Source organism: Pituophis catenifer, unplaced genomic scaffold, assembly GCF_029215685.1.
Source record: "Pituophis catenifer annectens isolate HBS135680 unplaced genomic scaffold, rPitCat1.0.hap2 SCAF_1, whole genome shotgun sequence".
Taxonomy (NCBI): domain Eukaryota; kingdom Metazoa; phylum Chordata; class Lepidosauria; order Squamata; family Colubridae; genus Pituophis; species Pituophis catenifer.
Window position 1 is genome coordinate 161,713,043 of NW_027256881.1, and position 16,672 is coordinate 161,729,714.

The 16,672-nt window shown below is 38.0% G+C and overlaps 1 protein-coding gene across 4 annotated transcripts in view; it reads left to right on the forward strand.

Moving 5' to 3' along the window:
• The window catches only part of ITSN2 (intersectin 2), a 74,439-nt gene that overhangs the window by 7,881 nt on the left and 49,886 nt on the right, over positions 1 to 16,672 (forward strand). For all 4 annotated transcript variants that reach the window (XM_070933130.1, XM_070933127.1, XM_070933128.1 and 1 more), the window contains 8 exons: positions 5,587 to 5,650; positions 7,522 to 7,614; positions 8,884 to 8,947; positions 12,123 to 12,286; positions 12,944 to 13,126; positions 13,725 to 13,821; positions 14,042 to 14,184; positions 15,962 to 16,025. In XM_070933130.1, coding sequence (XP_070789231.1) covers positions 5,608 to 5,650; positions 7,522 to 7,614; positions 8,884 to 8,947; positions 12,123 to 12,286; positions 12,944 to 13,126; positions 13,725 to 13,821; positions 14,042 to 14,184; positions 15,962 to 16,025 — 851 coding nt within the window. In that variant the 5' untranslated portion in view covers positions 5,587 to 5,607. Of the gene's footprint in view, positions 1 to 5,586; positions 5,651 to 7,521; positions 7,615 to 8,883; positions 8,948 to 12,122; positions 12,287 to 12,943; positions 13,127 to 13,724; positions 13,822 to 14,041; positions 14,185 to 15,961; positions 16,026 to 16,672 lie in introns of those variants that run through there.

A 16,672-nucleotide genomic window follows, 5' to 3' on the forward strand; every position in this document is an offset into this window, starting at 1 on the left:
GGAAGAGCTACAACCAAGACAACAGTCAGATAAGAGGAATCTTTGTCTGAAGCAGATATGTAATTTGAGAAAACATCTCAGGCTTGACCCTCCCTAGTTGTGTTGTAAATAAAGGCAGGGAGGTGGGAGGCATTTTCAGACTTGCAAGATTCTATTAATGTAATCTTATAATAAAAGCAGTTTTAGTATTCATGACTTTGGTTTCCAAATCTGGTTTATCTTGAAGGGCTGATATCAGTCTTGCAAGTCTGATAGTTGGCTTGGTTGCAGCTCTTCCTCATGTTTCCCACAGCCTTTTATAAGGAGAGGCAGTCTTGCACGTAACCTGGTCCCGTCCACGTAGGGTTTCAAAAGTGATAATTAGCATCTTGAATTGTACCTGAGAGGAAACTTAAAGGCAGTGCAGCTTGCACAACAGGAATATAATGTAGGCCAACTAGGGGTGCCTGGTGCTGCATGCACCAATCCATACTCGATCAACTGTAATTTCCAGGTGGTCTTCAAGAATAACTTGCTGTAAAAAATTGCAGTATTCCAAATGGAAAGTATCCAACACATGAGTGACTGTGAGCAAGGCCTCCCAGTCCAGGAAAGGGCACAGTTGGTCCAAAAGATGAATCAGTGCAAAGCACCCCCTTTCCCTTAAGCCATGGCTACCACCTCTTCATAGAGGAATAACTGTAAATTTAGGTAGACTCTGAACTTGTGCACAAATTCTGTCTGAGGGAATGCTATGCCATCCAGACTCAGACATGGCAAATCACCAGATGCTGGAGGCCCAAAACCCAAAGCCACTCTGTCTTGCCATGGTTGAGTCAAAGTTGGTTTCTCATTATCTGGACTTTCACAGCCTCCTAATTGCCTCATCTGCCCTACCAGGGGTGGAGATGTATAACTAGTATCATCAATGTACTGATGATACCACACCCCATACTGTCAAATGACCTCATCCAGCTGTTCTATGTAAATATTAAAGAGGAGACGAGAGAGATCCAAGTCCCGGGGGACCCCATATTGCAAAGGCCTAGGGCCCAACATCTCCCTCTCAACACAGACTAAAACCAGCCGTGGAGAAGGAAGAAAAACTGCAGCAAAACAGTGCCAGTACAAATCAAAATAAATTATTATTATTATTATTATTATTATTATTATTATTATTACTACTACTACTACTACTACTACTACTACTACTACTACTACTACTATTATTGAGATATATATGCCTCCCTATTTCCAGCCGGACTCAGGGTGGCTCACAACAGTAAAAAAACATCTAATGAAAAAGTTAAAAAGAAATTAAATCCAAATCTCATAATTTAACAGTTAAAAGTGCAATTAAGACTAACAAGTTAAAAATTAAAACCCCATCAGTCCAGGCCAGCCAGACGAAACAGTCACGTTTTCAGGTCGCGACAGAAAGAGTGGAGGTCGGTGGCCACCCGGAGCTCCAGGGGCAGTTGATTCCAAAGGGTAGGTGCGCCCACAGAGAACACTCTTCCCCGGGGGTCGCCAGCCGACACTGTCTGGCCGACGGCACCCTGAGGAGACCCTCTCTGTGGGAACGCACCGGGCGATGGGAAGCTGTTGCTGGCTGCAGATGGCCCCCCAAATATCACAGGCCTAAGCCATATAGGGCCTTATAGGTAATCACCAGCACCTTGAATCTCACTCAGAGGGCAACCATCACCCAATGCAAGTTGCATAGGAGAGGTATAACATGGGAGCATCGAGATACTCCCATCACAACCTGCGCGGCCGCATTCTGCACCAGCTGAAGCCTCCGAGTGGTCTTCAAGGGCAGCCCCATGTAGAGGGCATTGCAGTAGTCAATACGGGAGGTGACAAGCGCATGAGTAACCGTGCGTATGGCATCTAGGTCCAAATAGGGGCGCAACTGGCGCACCAGGTGCACCTGGGCGAATGCCCCCCTGGTTACGGCCGTTACATGATCTTCCAAATTTAGCCACGAGTCCAGGAGGACACCCAAGTTGCGCGCCCTGTCTACAGGGGGCAATACCTCATCCCCTATGACCAAAGATGGAATATCTTGATCGGACCGAGACGCCGGTACCCACAACCACTCAGTCTTAGCAGGATTGAGCCGAAGTCTGTTCCTCCCCATTCAGATCCGTACCACTTCCAGGCACCAGGACATCACGTCGAGGGCATCGCTGGGTTGGTTTGGGGTGGATATAAAAAACTGATGATACCTCACCCTAAAACCCCGGCTGATCTCACCCAGCGGCTTCATATAGTTGTTGAACAAAAGAGGAGAGAGGACCGACCCCTGGGGCACCCCACAAGTGAGGGGCCTCGGGGCTGACCTCCGACCCCCAGTCAACACCACCTGCGAACGTTCTGAGAGGTAGGAGGAGAACCACCGTAAAATAGTGCCTCCCATTCCCAACCCCTCGAGGCGTCGCAGCAAGATACCATGGTCGATGGTATCAAAAGCCGCCGAGAGAACTAATAGGACCAGGACAGAGGAGTAACCTCTATCTCGGGCCCTCCAGAGATCATCCACCAGCGCGACCAATGCGTCTCCGTACTGTACCCGGGCCTGAAACCCGATTGGTACAGATCCAGGTACTCCGCTTCATCCAGGGCCAACGGGAGTTAACGTGCCACCACGCTCTCAACAACCTTCGCAACAAAGCGAAGGTTGGAGAGAGGATGAAAGTTGTTTAAAATAGCTGGGTCCAAAGCAGGTTTCTTGAGGAGGGGCCTCACCACCGCCTCTTTCAAGGCAAAGGTACAAGCAAGTTGAGGGGGCTCCCATGGCAGCTCCCATAACTGTATTCAAATATATATTTAATACATAATCAAACTATTTAAATTTTACTAGTTTTCCACTACTTGTGGAAAAATAACTCACTGCACTGGAAGCTTTAAATATTTTTGTTTCAATGGAATCTTCCAATCCTTTTTTTCAGTAGGATTAAATCTTGATCATGTGGATTACTTTTGGTTTTATTTTTCCTTTCTATTTGTTTCAACTTTTTTTTCTCCTACCTTTCATTCTTTTTGCTTTTTTTCACATGTGTCTCTGAAGTAATTATTTCATTAGGGTAAGGGTTGAACAAGAAATAAAAACACCACTTACATTACAAGTTTATGAAACAAACTCTCTTCGCATTCAAAATAAATTTTAATTTTTAATTTTTTTAATGAAAAATGTAAACTTACTTAGTTTTCCATAATTCTTGCAATCTAGCTTTTATTTTTGACTCTGATACTCTTTTTTTTTTCTGTTCCATATGTATTTTGGAGTTCTATTTGTTCTTTGTAGCAGCCATTGTAGAAAACCCTAACTTTGTTGGTTTACCCAGCCAGAACAGAAATGAGTTCTGACAGTGAGCCAGCTTTGGGCATATACAGAGAGCCAAAGCCCCCTCAGATCATACTCCAGACTTTCTTCTCTGCTTAATTGGACGCAGACACATATCTAACTAGTCTGGGTGCTCTCTACTGCAAGAGCATGGCCAGGGCAAAGCTTGTATTTGGAGAAAGTTTAAAATAGGATTTTAAAATTGGATCAGTTTAATAGCTAAGTGCAACTGATGATGATACAAAGGCAACACCATGAGGGCATGACATAAACAAAAACTATTACAGGGAAGTTCATGACATGGTTCAGACATTAGAGGATAAAACTACTATCTGGAAAAAGCAGGAACATTGTTCTTTATGGAAATTTTGGCTTGCTCAAACCACCAATATTCGAGGAGTGGGCAGAGAGCTCTTACACCGTGGGATAATAATTTTTACTTGATTAAGAAGCTTGTCCAGACAAAGTTGATCACTGAATGATAAATTGCTGGTCTTTAGAAATTGTTCCAGGGTGCCTCTTATTTTGATTACGTCAGGCCAATGATGTCAGTGGGTAGAAAATAGAAAAAGAATAATTATTCAGAACTTAAATGACCACAGCTTGATTGACTTCTGAGAAGTCAGCTTTTGACCAAATTAGCACATGCCTGATCTACTATGTATCTCCTCACAAATATGTTTATCATACCTGGATAGTAGCAGCATAGGCAGATTCAATAGTTTTGTTCTTTCTACTAGCAGATTAATATTTTAGCTTGTTTAGGATTGAGAAGAATGTATTAAATAAAGCATATGTCTGTCACTTTTATATCCAGAATGTAAAAAAACCACCTTACATTTAACTTGAAGCTTTACACTTAACTCCAGTATTTTGCACATATACAGATTTTTGGAAAAAGGGGGGAAGTACCCTCATCAACTTGAGATATGCCAGTAGCTTCATATTTACACTGCCAACTTCGCTGATGGGACTATCTACTGAAAGGCTGTTCTTGCATTATGTATTACAACCTGTGCACAGGAATTACTGATGTGTTAGAGTAATAAGGGGAAAACACACTTTATATTGATTACTACTCCAATTCTTGGCCTACCCTAGCCACATAGCAACTGTACACATTATCTGAATCTGATGGAAAATCTTTCTGGGAATTACAATCCTAGTAATTAACTAAAGTTATTTAGTAAATAACTAAAGTTATTTGATCTCTGCAGGTACTCCTCAAGTTACGAACAGGTACTTAGCAACAGTTCAAAGTTACGATGGACACCCAAAAGCTGCTTACAATGAAATTTTAAAATTACAATGGTTGTACCATCCTCTCAGTCACATGATCACATTTTGGGCCCTTGGCAATTGACTCACCTTAATGGCTGTTTTCAGCGTCCTACGGTCACATCACCATGATTTTTGACATTTTTTTACCGTTTCCAGAATTTATTTCCAGTTTTTGATTAAAAAGCATCCATTGAGTAAAATGGATTTGCTTGACAACCACAACATTTGCTTAACAACCACAGCATTTCTTAAAAACTGCTGCAATTGCTTATGAGCACCCAAAACGTTGTAAAATTGTGTCTGAACTCATGGTGATGCATATAATGACCACAACAATTTAGGACTGTAGTTCAGGGCTCAATTACAGTAATAAGTTGAGGACTACCTGTATTCTTTTTCTTTATTGTATTTAATTTCTTTCCCCCCCCCCACATCCTTTTCATAACTTTTTCATTCCTTTGAGATCCTTTAATTGAGATTTTACCATTTTTGGTATAGAGATGTATTGATTCTCTTCTAAGAGTATTCTTTTCTTAGCCCAACCCACAGCAAGTGGCAGAATCTAATAACCATGACTGATCTCAAAAAAATTAAACAAAGATAATACTTGGATGAGAGACCAGCAGGTAGTGCCAGATCTATGAATGCTAGATTGAGAAATTTAAAAAGATGCTGGAAAAAGCAATGGCAAAAAAGCCAATTGTTCTGTTCATCTTCATTATCATTTTGAATTTGCTTGACAATTAGTATCACTTTTAATTTTAAAAGTATTGTTAATTAACAAAATATTGTTTCCAGCTGCATGTTATACTTTGTAAACTTTCTCCCAACCCTTTTTTGGGGGGTACTCTCAACATAGATCAGAAGCTCTAATGTAGAAGCTGGAGATTGATTTTCCTTGCCCTTTAAAGAAAGATGTGCTTCCTTTGGTACCTCTGTGTTATTAATAATACTTTATTCACGATGTTTTCTTGCAGATGGCTAAGAACTAGTAAGTTATGTTCAAGACTATGTTGGCTCAGCTTCCTACCACCATAAATGGTAAATAGTTTCTTTAAAGTATTTATTTTTCCAATACTGAATAGGCTCTTTCACTCTGCTAGGTAATACTTTTTAAGAATCTTATGTACTGATAAGTTGGCTAGTCAGTATTGGGTTTTTCATTTAAAAGCTTGTTCTTTTGGTTCTTTTGTTATTTACACACCATTATATTTGGTCATTTTGTTATTTACACAATAAAATGTACCACTTTGCTCTTGGTTTTTATATTTAAAAATTAATTATTCATAATGGTATCCATGTGCGCATACCTATCTATATCTGTGTGTGTGTGTATGTGTGTGTGTGTGTAAAATCCACTAAGTATGAAGGATCAAATATGCAGATATGCTCATGAAAAACATACAGGCATTGCAAAATATATATTTTAATACTGGTATTATTTCAGGAAAAAATAAAGGTGGTACAAATATATATTTACAAGAATGCAGTAAATATTATAGGAAAGACAATATAAGCAATAGAATACAAGTAGATAGCCAATCAATTGGAGTTAACCAGCAAATTGAAGATACCATGTGGCTAACATATTCTAATGTTAATAACTTAAGAGTCCTGATAGACATTTCATATTCAGTTTCTGGTCAAGAAAAAGGTCTCTATTGAAGTGTTAAAATATTTGTTCATATAATTTAAATAAGAGAAAAGAAAAAAACTGTAAATAGTAAACAATACATTAAGATGTTAATGTATTCATACACACATATAAACCTCTCAGCCCACCATCAAAACAGTAAAAAAGAACTCAGGAACCTTACCTCCTACCAGGTAGACTGGAAACATTCTCTGAAGGGGCAGCCAAGCTCTCACTTCAGGTATCAAGTCTGCAGGAAGCTAAGTGGAACTTAACCTTCTTTCCTACCTGCTCCTGGCTGCACTAAGGAATAGCCTCAAGTACACTAACAAACATTCCCCAGTTGTGGGTGTAGTCCTCCTGTCATCCCCAACATAGCTTCCCCAAAGGCCAGTGTGCATTAAATACACTCCATGCCCTCAAAAGAGAAAACCAACAAGGGAAGAACTTTTGGCTGGTTTTAATGCATTGCCATATCAATGCTAAGCAGTTTGCAATCCAGGGAATAGAGGAACAAAGGTCCAGAGAAGGCCTCACCCTTTCTAGTGATTTTTCTGCAGCTCCTCTTTTTTTTTTTTTCCCTGCTTCAGTCAGGAAACCCATGTCAGCTAGCTTTAGATGCAGCCTCCTTTAATGTTAAAAGAAATATTAGTAATATAAAGTTGCATTCTTACAATTTGTAAAATAGGGTTATATTTTATGTCAATGAATTAAAATATTTCAAATAATGTTTTAGGAAGTTGTATGCTCCAGTTCTAAATGTTCTATATTTTTTAGAAAAAAGTGGGTGTTTAAAGAAACATTGATTATGCTCCATTTCTTCTGTCCCTCCATTTCCAAAATCTATAATAATCATATAGTTCTGAATCTAAATAAATAAAGAAACTGGTGTTTTAATGTTGCATTAAATTAGATTCTATGCAAATTAGACTGCCATTTAGAAGAACAGCAGTGGTGATTTTTTTGAGTGTAAGGGATGAAGGGAGAGACAAAAATCTCGCTTTCTACAAAATCTTGAATTTGGGCAGTGTTGATTTCCTAAGAGAGAGTTTGTAAAAATGTGTGAAAAAGCAATCTGAAATATTAAAAACAAGATAATAAAGTGAAAAACTGAAGGAAGAATGGATGACTGCCAAGAAAAAAAAACCACATTCCTGTCAAATTGGTAGGAGCAAGATGGGTCATAAAAGTTTTAGGTTTAATATTATTACTAAGACAACAAAAGTTATTTTCCCCAATTGAACATAATTTTAAAAAAGTATTACTTTTTGTCTTTCAGGAGGCCCAAATATGTGGGCCATCACTTCTGAAGAAAGAAAGAAATATGATAAACAGTTTGACAGCCTTAAGCCAGTTGGGGGTTATATTACAGGTTAGTGTGGTCTTCTACAATGGATGGTTTTCTGTTATATGATTTGAAGATTTAGTTCATATTAGTTGAAAAAAATTATTGTAACTGTCAATACCACAAAAAATGATAGTGCTATAAGCCACATATAAAATTATAGTTGGAAGTAATGAACACATGTTTGTGTTTATGTAATGATTGTGTCACAGTTTATTAGACAATACATGACATGAGCAATATTTTTTGAATTAGAGGTACTCTTAGCTGTCCTAATTTTACACAAGAAGATAATAGATCTGCTTCTAGGAGGCATCACAGTAGATAGTCCCACCTCACCAATCTTGCCTGATTTCAGAAAAGCTAAAGATGGAATTGATTAGCATTTGGATGGGAACACTAGGGAAACTAGGGAAACCCAGGGCTGTAGATGGGCTAGAAAATTAGGGGGCAGGGACTTCTGAGAAAGAAGCAGTGGAAATTCACTTCCATGGTGTTTTAAAGAAAACTTCAAGGACATATCTATAATGACACCAATAGCCAAACCTGGCTCAAAGGAGCTTTAACTTAAGCTGCTTTTGATTTATGGGAGATATGCCCCGTATGGCTTTGGTGTTTCCAATTTTCATTTTCTGCTGTTAGTTCAGTTCTTCCATTATTTTTCAAAGAGAGAAGAGAAGAGAGTTAGGAAGTGGAGTCAAGTACCAGAGCAGCCACTCACTTTCCTGGAATGGAAGAAAGTGTATATGATCCTTCTAATTTATGCAGATTCTGTCTCTGAGTCAGATAGCAAGCAGGGAACATTTATTTTTTCTATATAAGGGAACAGACACCTACAAATGCTGAAGAGAAATGCCCATTGAATAGCAATCATCTCATCCTCTTGATCCCTTATCCATGCTCTCCCTCTGGTTGACTATGATTCTCCAAACTAAACTGGCATCTTTTCTAAAAGGCTCAAGCCTCAAGGTTATTTTGTTCAAAGGCTTTGGAGCTCCTACCCAGTCCAGTATGTTTCTCATTTTAGTCTTTTGCCTTCTCCCTCTCTCTCCCTCTCTCTCTCCCTCCTTCCCTCCCTGTCCCCCCCGCTCTCTCACACACACACATCAGTCTCAGTCTAATAAGAAAATGAAGGTTATGAATTGCCTTTTGATAATAACACTGTAATTGTTCAGTCCAGACAGTTTTTATATCCTATCCCATATCTAAGTGCATTAGAATCTTGACAGAATTCAACTGAGAGTATGGAAATGCATTATTATGTCCTTTTCTGTCCCCTTTCTTCTCTTCATACAGGTGATCAAGCACGAATGTTTTTTTTACAGTCAGGTTTGTCAAGTCCTGTTTTGGCTGAAATATGGTGAGCATCTCACTATGTGAATTCATTATATTAAGAGATTCCAGGCCTACTGTAGAAAGATGCTGTTCCAATGATTGCATGAGATGAGCCTCCTTACTCTCATTGAATAATGTTATGACCAGGAACTTGTAATTGTATGATTTTTTAAATAGATCCTTATTGTTTCTGTATATGAAAATTTCTATTTCAAAACTGTTGATGCTCTCTCCAAAATTGACCCCCTTTCCTCATAAAAACTCCACAGCCTCTTGCTTTACTAAACTGCTGAGCAATGCAATTGTAAACCACAACATCACATGACTGCATTGCTTAGCAGTGGCAATCCTGACACTCCCTGTTGCCACTTTTAACCAAAAGGCGTAAAACAAGGCTGAATATTGGCCCCATTTCTACTCAACTTTTCTATCAATTCCATGGTGGGCCATTTCCTCAACACAAACTTCCCATACACATTAGAGACACATCTATTTTATTCTATGCAGACAATGCAGCAATACTCTCAAGAATATCTACTACTCTTAAAAGAAACTGAGAGCATTAGCACAGTATTGAAAAGAAGACCAACTAGGGCTCAACTATCAGAAACCAAAATCATGGCATTTGCCAAAAGGTCCCAGTGCCAGTGCCAAGGTTTGCTGCTGTGCAGGATGGCCAAAAGGACAGAGGTGGGAGTGAAAATAGGCAGGTGAGGGGAGTTTAAATGCTCCTGAGGTTGTAAGTTTGGACAAACTGCCAAGCACCTGAGTTTTGATCACATGACCACATAAGTACCATATAAGTGCAGCACCACTGAACTTTGCAGGGTCATTGAATGAATGGTCATAACTCAAGGACCACCTATATATGAGTTGGAAGAGTTGCCAGGAAGGAAAGGCAGAGTCTGAATTCAGAGGGAATCCAGACAGGCTGGATCAATCTTTGGTGCATTTTATACTGGAATTGGGAAGATTAGAAGATGAAAGACTAGGAAGTATCCTTAGCATGCAATCATATTAATGTAAATTCTGTGTTCAGTGGACATTACTTTCACACTATTGCATTTAGGAATATATCCTGAATTCACTCATTCTTCATCTAAATATTGTTCTCAATTATTTTTCTCAAATACTTTTTTTAAAAAAAATTGATTTATATGCCGCCCTTCTCCGGAGACCCAGGGCGGCTTACAATGCGTTAAGCAATAGCCTTCATGCTTTTGTATATTTATACAAAGTCAGCTTATTGCCCCCACAAACTGGGTCTTCAATTTACCTACCTTAGAAAGGATGGAAGGCTGAGTCAACCTTGAGCCTGGTGAGATTTGAACTTACAGTAATTGCAGACAGCTGGTGTTAATCACAATGCTATCAGTCTGCTGAGCCACCAGGCACTTGTGTAGCATAGCATAGCATAGCATAGCATAGCGTAGCGTAGAATAAGAATGGAATGGAATGGAATGGAATGGAATGGAATGGAATGGAATGGAATGGAATGGAATGGAATGGAATGGAATAGAATAGAATAGAATAGAATAGAATAGAATAGAATAGAATAGAATAGAATAGAATAGAATAGAATAGAATAGAATAGAATAGAATAGAAGTTTATTTGGCCAAATGTGATTAGACACACAAGGAATTTGTCTTCAGTGCATAAACTCAGTGTACATGCAAAACATCATCATCATCATCATCATCATCATCATCACGCCATGACTGTGTTCCTAAGATCATTCACTGGTAATTGTGCCAGAAGTTTGGATTTGAGTACAGCAAAAACCACTGGGAACATCAGGTTGAGAAAGTTTTAGAGAATGAGAAACTCAAGATCTGTGGGACTTTAGGATTCAGACTGACAGGCACTTGGTCCACAACACACCTGACATAACAATAGTTGAAAAGAAAAAAGTATGGTTCATTGACATTGCAATACCTGGTGATGCACGGATTGAAGATAAGCAGCAAGAAAAAATCACAAAGTACCGGGACTTGCAAATTGAAGTTGAGCGACTGTGGAAAAAGAAATTGTGTGTTGTCCCAATTGTAATTGGAGCCCTTGGAGCAATACCCAAAAGGCTACCCCGCTATTTAGAAATTCTAAATTTGCCGGACTTGAACATTTTGACTCTACAAAAAACCACCTTACTCGGAACAGCTTACATCCTCCGACGATACCTTAACAGTTCCTAGGTCCTTGGTTAGGACTCTGCTGAGCTATTAACCAGCCTCAAAGGCTGTGAATCTTACTAAAGATTAAATAATAATAATAATAATAATAATAATAATAATAATAATAATAATAATAATAATAATAATGATGATGATGATGATGATGATATGAGTAGTAGAAAAGATGAGGAGGATAATAATAATACTACTAAAGCCATATTACATGGGTAAATATCCTAAAAACAGTGGAACTTAGGTCTTCAGCTGAGTGATGGCACAAGGGAAAAACTATCTCTGTGTCTAGATGTTTTGGCATGCAATGCCTTGCAGCAGCATCCTGAGGAGAGGAGTTGAAACAGTTTATATCCAGGATGTGAAGGGTCTATAGATATTTTCTCAGCCCCCCTTCTAACCCATGCAATATACAGGTCCTCAATGGATTGGTATTATCTTTAAAATGGCATATTTACAACTAAATTTAAATTTCTACTATTAAGGCAGAACTCTTAAAATGGATCATTAGTATCATTTCTGAAAATAATTTGAGAATCTGATTGGAAAATGCATCCTTTAAGAAGGATTTTCTTTTACATTTTCTTCTTTTACGTTTATTAACAAAGAGCACATCTGAATGGTTGCTAATTGACAAAGAGTTTATCAGATTGGTAAGTTTTCTACCAAACATACTTTGTAAAGAGAGTTTTGATGTCAGGAATGTGGATATACTTTTATATCCTTTTCATAATAATTATAGCACTTGGTGACTATGGCTAAATACAGCCCTTGGATTAATGATTTTCAGTGTGCTGAATTCTCACCCTTGCCCACTGGCTGCTTTACATAATAGGGTTGCTTAAAAAAATAGGCTTGTGAGACTTGTTCGGAGATTAAGGGATCAGCAACAGATATTGTTAGAAATAGTGGAAAAAACTTCATGCTGTGTTAGGTGTGAGTAATTGATCCACTGTCACTAACAATTGAATGTATATACATACACTCAATTTGTATACATTTTGTTTGTTTTAAAGGGCTCTTAGTGACCTGAATAAAGATGGGAAAATGGATCAGCTGGAGTTCTCCATAGCTATGAAACTCATCAAACTAAAACTGCAAGGCCAGTCCTTGCCTATGGTGCTTCCTCCAATCATGAAACAGACACCAGCATTTTCTCCCTTGATTTCTGCTCGTTTTGGTAATCATACAAATATCTAGAGATTGGCCCCTTCTCTGTTATGGGTGATAATGATGGAGAATTCTCTGCAAATTTGTATAAGGATTACATTTGTTAAAACTATATGAAGAAAATATAGTTAAAGATTATTTTGATAGCCATTGGGTACGGTAAAAACAAGCACTTAATTATATTATTTTCATTCTGCTGCTTTCCAGTGTTTGGACTTATGGTAATTTTCCCAGCCAGAAGGGATTGGTGGAACACATCAAATAATGCTTTGTGCAAGTGTAAGCTGCCTAACTAAAATTAGTTTTTACAATATCTGTCCTGGTGCTAGATACAAATATCCACATTATGGAATACAAATATATAAAAGGATAGTACTTTATTAAGACAATTTTTTTTAAATTTGATTTATATGCCGCCCTTCTCCAGAGACTCAGGGCGGCTTACAATGCGTTAAGTGTTTAATATTAAAGGCATGTTCATAAAAATCCCATCAAAGTAAGAAATATTTAGTCTAGCTCTTTGAATTCTCTGTCAACAGCAAGTTTCATAAAAATCATTTTCAAAAGGGAAACACATGCAAATGGGGCCAGCCATCAATCTCAGGGAGTGGGGTGGATTTCATAGTCTTGGACTGGTGTATTTATATTAACTCTTGAATTTCTCCAGGTATGGGCAGTATGCCAAATCTGTCTACAGTAGCACCTTTGGCTCCTATGTCCAATCTGACATCTGTACCCTCCATTTCTCCCATGGTGATTTCAACCCCACTATTGCCTTCTGCCAGCCCTCCATCATTGCCAAATGGAACCTCCGGCCTTCTTCAGCCATTAGCTATGTCCTACCTTTCCAGTGAGTACCCTCATGCCAGAAAGTTTTCAGTTTTGACAGCCTGATGTTGGTTGTGGTTTGTTCTCCGAGCATGTTGCTTTGACCTGGGAGGCAGCTTGATTAGCTTTGCAGATACTTAAATTACTTACAGTATTTTATTTCCCAGTCTAACTCCTATCCCCTCAAAAGACCGATTATTTTGCTTACGGAATCCCACCCCCTTCCAGGTTCCTCCCTCAGGGGAGGAGGTTTTGGCTAATAGGCATTAGGTTTGGCTAATAGGTATTGGAATCAGAGAGGTTCTCAAAGCTAGTTCAAAAGTTTTCATAAAATCAGATCTAGGTACCTAAAAGAAATGCACTTAAACATACATTAAACTGTTTTTATATATCAGGCTGTCCAATCTTGGCAACTTTAAAACTCGTGGACTTCAACTCCTAGAATTCTACAGCCAGGCATGTCTTAAAGTTACTAAGATTGGATACCTCTTTTGTCTTTCTCAGTACTGGGAGTCAGGGTTCAGGAACAAGGATAAGTCTTTTTTTCAAGTAGAGATGATGATGTTTCTTTCCAGGACTCGACTACTTATTAACCCATTTCAACATTTCTCTTGTTTCAGCTTTGCCTCATTCTAGTTCATACACTCCTGTGATAGGAGGATTTGGTGGTTCCAACATCCAGAAAACTCAGTCCTTGATAGATTTAGGATCTAGTAGGTATGGATCTTCAGACTTGAAATATTAAGTCTCAATTGATAGACTTAATTTTTTTTCCCCCAATAAGACCATTTCTTTTGATTATCTTTGCACCTGAATTGTAATCTCAGTATTTGGGAAGATTGGTTGAGAAAAATAGTAATCTGCAGAAAAATAAAAGAAGAATGTTAATTTTGAATATCACAGGGTTTTTTTTAATCGACTCTGGTTTGTATTACAGTTCAAATTCTTCTTCTACTACCTCATTAACTGGCAATTCACCAAAGACAGGATCTTCAGATTGGGCAGTTCCTCAGGCTGCAAGATTGAAGTACAGGCAAAAATTTAATTACCTTGATAAAGGGATGACTGGATATCTTTCAGGTTAGTGCTGGATGTAAAGATGGGTTTATATTTGTTTACATCCCCCTCTATTATTTTTACAAATAATTCAAGGCTGTAAACATATCCAAAACATCTTCCTCCTCCTGTTTTCCCCACAACAGCAACCCTGTGAAGTGGACTGGTCTGAAAGAGAGTGACAAGCTCAAGGTTACCCAGCTGACTTTCATGGCTAAGGAGGGACTAGAACTCACAGTCTTCCAGTTTCTAGATGGTGCCTTAACCACTAGACTAGACTGGCTCTCAACAATAAAATATTGCTTAGCACATTGTAAGCCGCCCTGAGTCTCCGGAGAAGGGCGGCATATAAATCAAATTAAAAAAAAAAATACACAAGCTTTATTTTAAAATTAATACTCTTTTTCAGTAATTATTCTTCTGGTTTAAAAGCACCTACACATCACATCATATTGTCCTAGTTTTAATTAACAAAATGATTTTTCTGTATGTTTGCAATACAGATTAAAATGGATAGCATTTCAAAGGGAACTATTTTGAAAAGTAGTTTTTTATATATTGTGAAATAAATAAGGTAGAATTTCCTTCAAGTCAAGGGCAATATGTGGAGACTTCATGGATGTATCTCTATCATAGAATGGATATAGTTTGAAATCCTTTCAGGAATATTTTTTCGATTCCCCACAAGCCTACAGCCCTGGATTTCCTGGGAGTTTCCCAGTATTCATCTGATTCCATCCTACTCAGCCTTGGACTATGGACTAAAGAGCTGTACACAAATTGAATCTTAGTTCTCAGATTTAGCTGGTTGATATCCCATTATCAAGTGCATGCAAACATGCTGTGGTTTTTCATGAGTGTATAAATTAGAAATGATGAGCTGAGAGTTGTGATGGCACAGTGGTTAGAATGCAGTATTGCCGGCTAATTCTGCTGACTGCCAGCAGTTTGATTCTCACTGGCTCAAAGTTGACTCAGCCTTCCGTCCTTTCAAGGTCAGTAAAATGAGGAGCCAAATTGTTGGGGGCAATATGCTGACTCTAAACTGCTTAGAGAGGGCTGTAAAGCACTGTAAAGCGGTATATAAGTCTTAAGTGCTATTGCTATTAATAAATTACAATATTTTTCAGGCCATTTACCATACATGGTTGCCAGAGACCCTGAGAGTACTGTCGGGACAAAAACTAAATTTAATTTTGACAAATTATTATGATAATACCAGTTGTGTGCATTATATTTTGCCTTATGCACATTAAAATTTACAATTAAGAAAGGCAGTGCATCTACAGTATCTCCCAAGGTTCGTGAGCCACAGTTCTCCTGGATTCTTAAGTAGTGTAGTTATGTGATTGCAGTCTGGGCTCTTGGCAGTCAACTCACATTTACGATTGTTTGTAGCATCCTGTGGTCCCATGATCATGATTTGGAACTTTTTTTGCTGATTTCTAGCAAAACATATCCATTGGAAAAACTAGATTAGTTTAACAAATTGCTTGATTCACTTAACACCGTGATTCACTTGACTGCCATAAAATTATCATAAAAACTCTGTCCAACTCAATTTATGACTGCAAGAACTTACAGCAGAAATGTTGATCCTAATTCTGCTCATAAGTTGAGAGCTACCGGTACTGATTATGTTTGGAATAATTTTTTTGTAAAAAAAAATATGATATTTTTGGAATGTAATTTTAAATGAAATTAATTCTGTAACTTTTTAAAATATAGATCTTTAGTTCATAGCTCTAACTGGTTTTACATGTTAATGTGTGTGGTAAATTGTTACATTTGATTTATTAAGGGTTTCAGGCAAGAAATGCTCTTCTACAATCAAACTTATCTCAGACACAGTTAGCCACTATCTGGTAAGTTTGTTCACAGATACATGTTTGTAAATTTTTTTAATAGATTGCCATTTTTATTTCAAATTCTTGAAAAGTACTATGGCTGTAACTACCTACTTTCACAACAACCACAAATAATGCTAAATCAAGCATTGTTTTAACTAAAGTTTATTGAATAGCTCAGATTTAATTTTCCAGATAGAATAATCAGGGTTTGCTTGACCAACTCCTGATATTCTTTCTCTGCATTTCTTAGTAGTAGCTGGTGTTTCAAATAACTTATAGCGATGAAGAATGGAATTGTTTTGTACAGTTGCAAGAAAAAGTATGTGAAACCCTTGGGATTACGTGGAGTTTTGCATGAATTGGTCATAAAATGTGCTCTGAACTTCATCTAAGTCACAACAATAGAAAAACACAGTCTGCTTAAAATAATACTACACAAACATTAGATGTTGCCATGGTTTAATTGAACATAACATGTAAACATTCACAGTGCAGGGAGGAAAAAGTATGTGAGCCCCTAGCCTAATGACTTCTCCAAGAGCTAATTGGAGCCAGGAGTGAGCCAACCTTGACTCCAATCAGTGTGATGATATTGGATGTGTTGCTGACAGTTGTCCTGCCCTTTAAAAAAACACATCTGTTTTGGGTTTACTGGTTTCAAG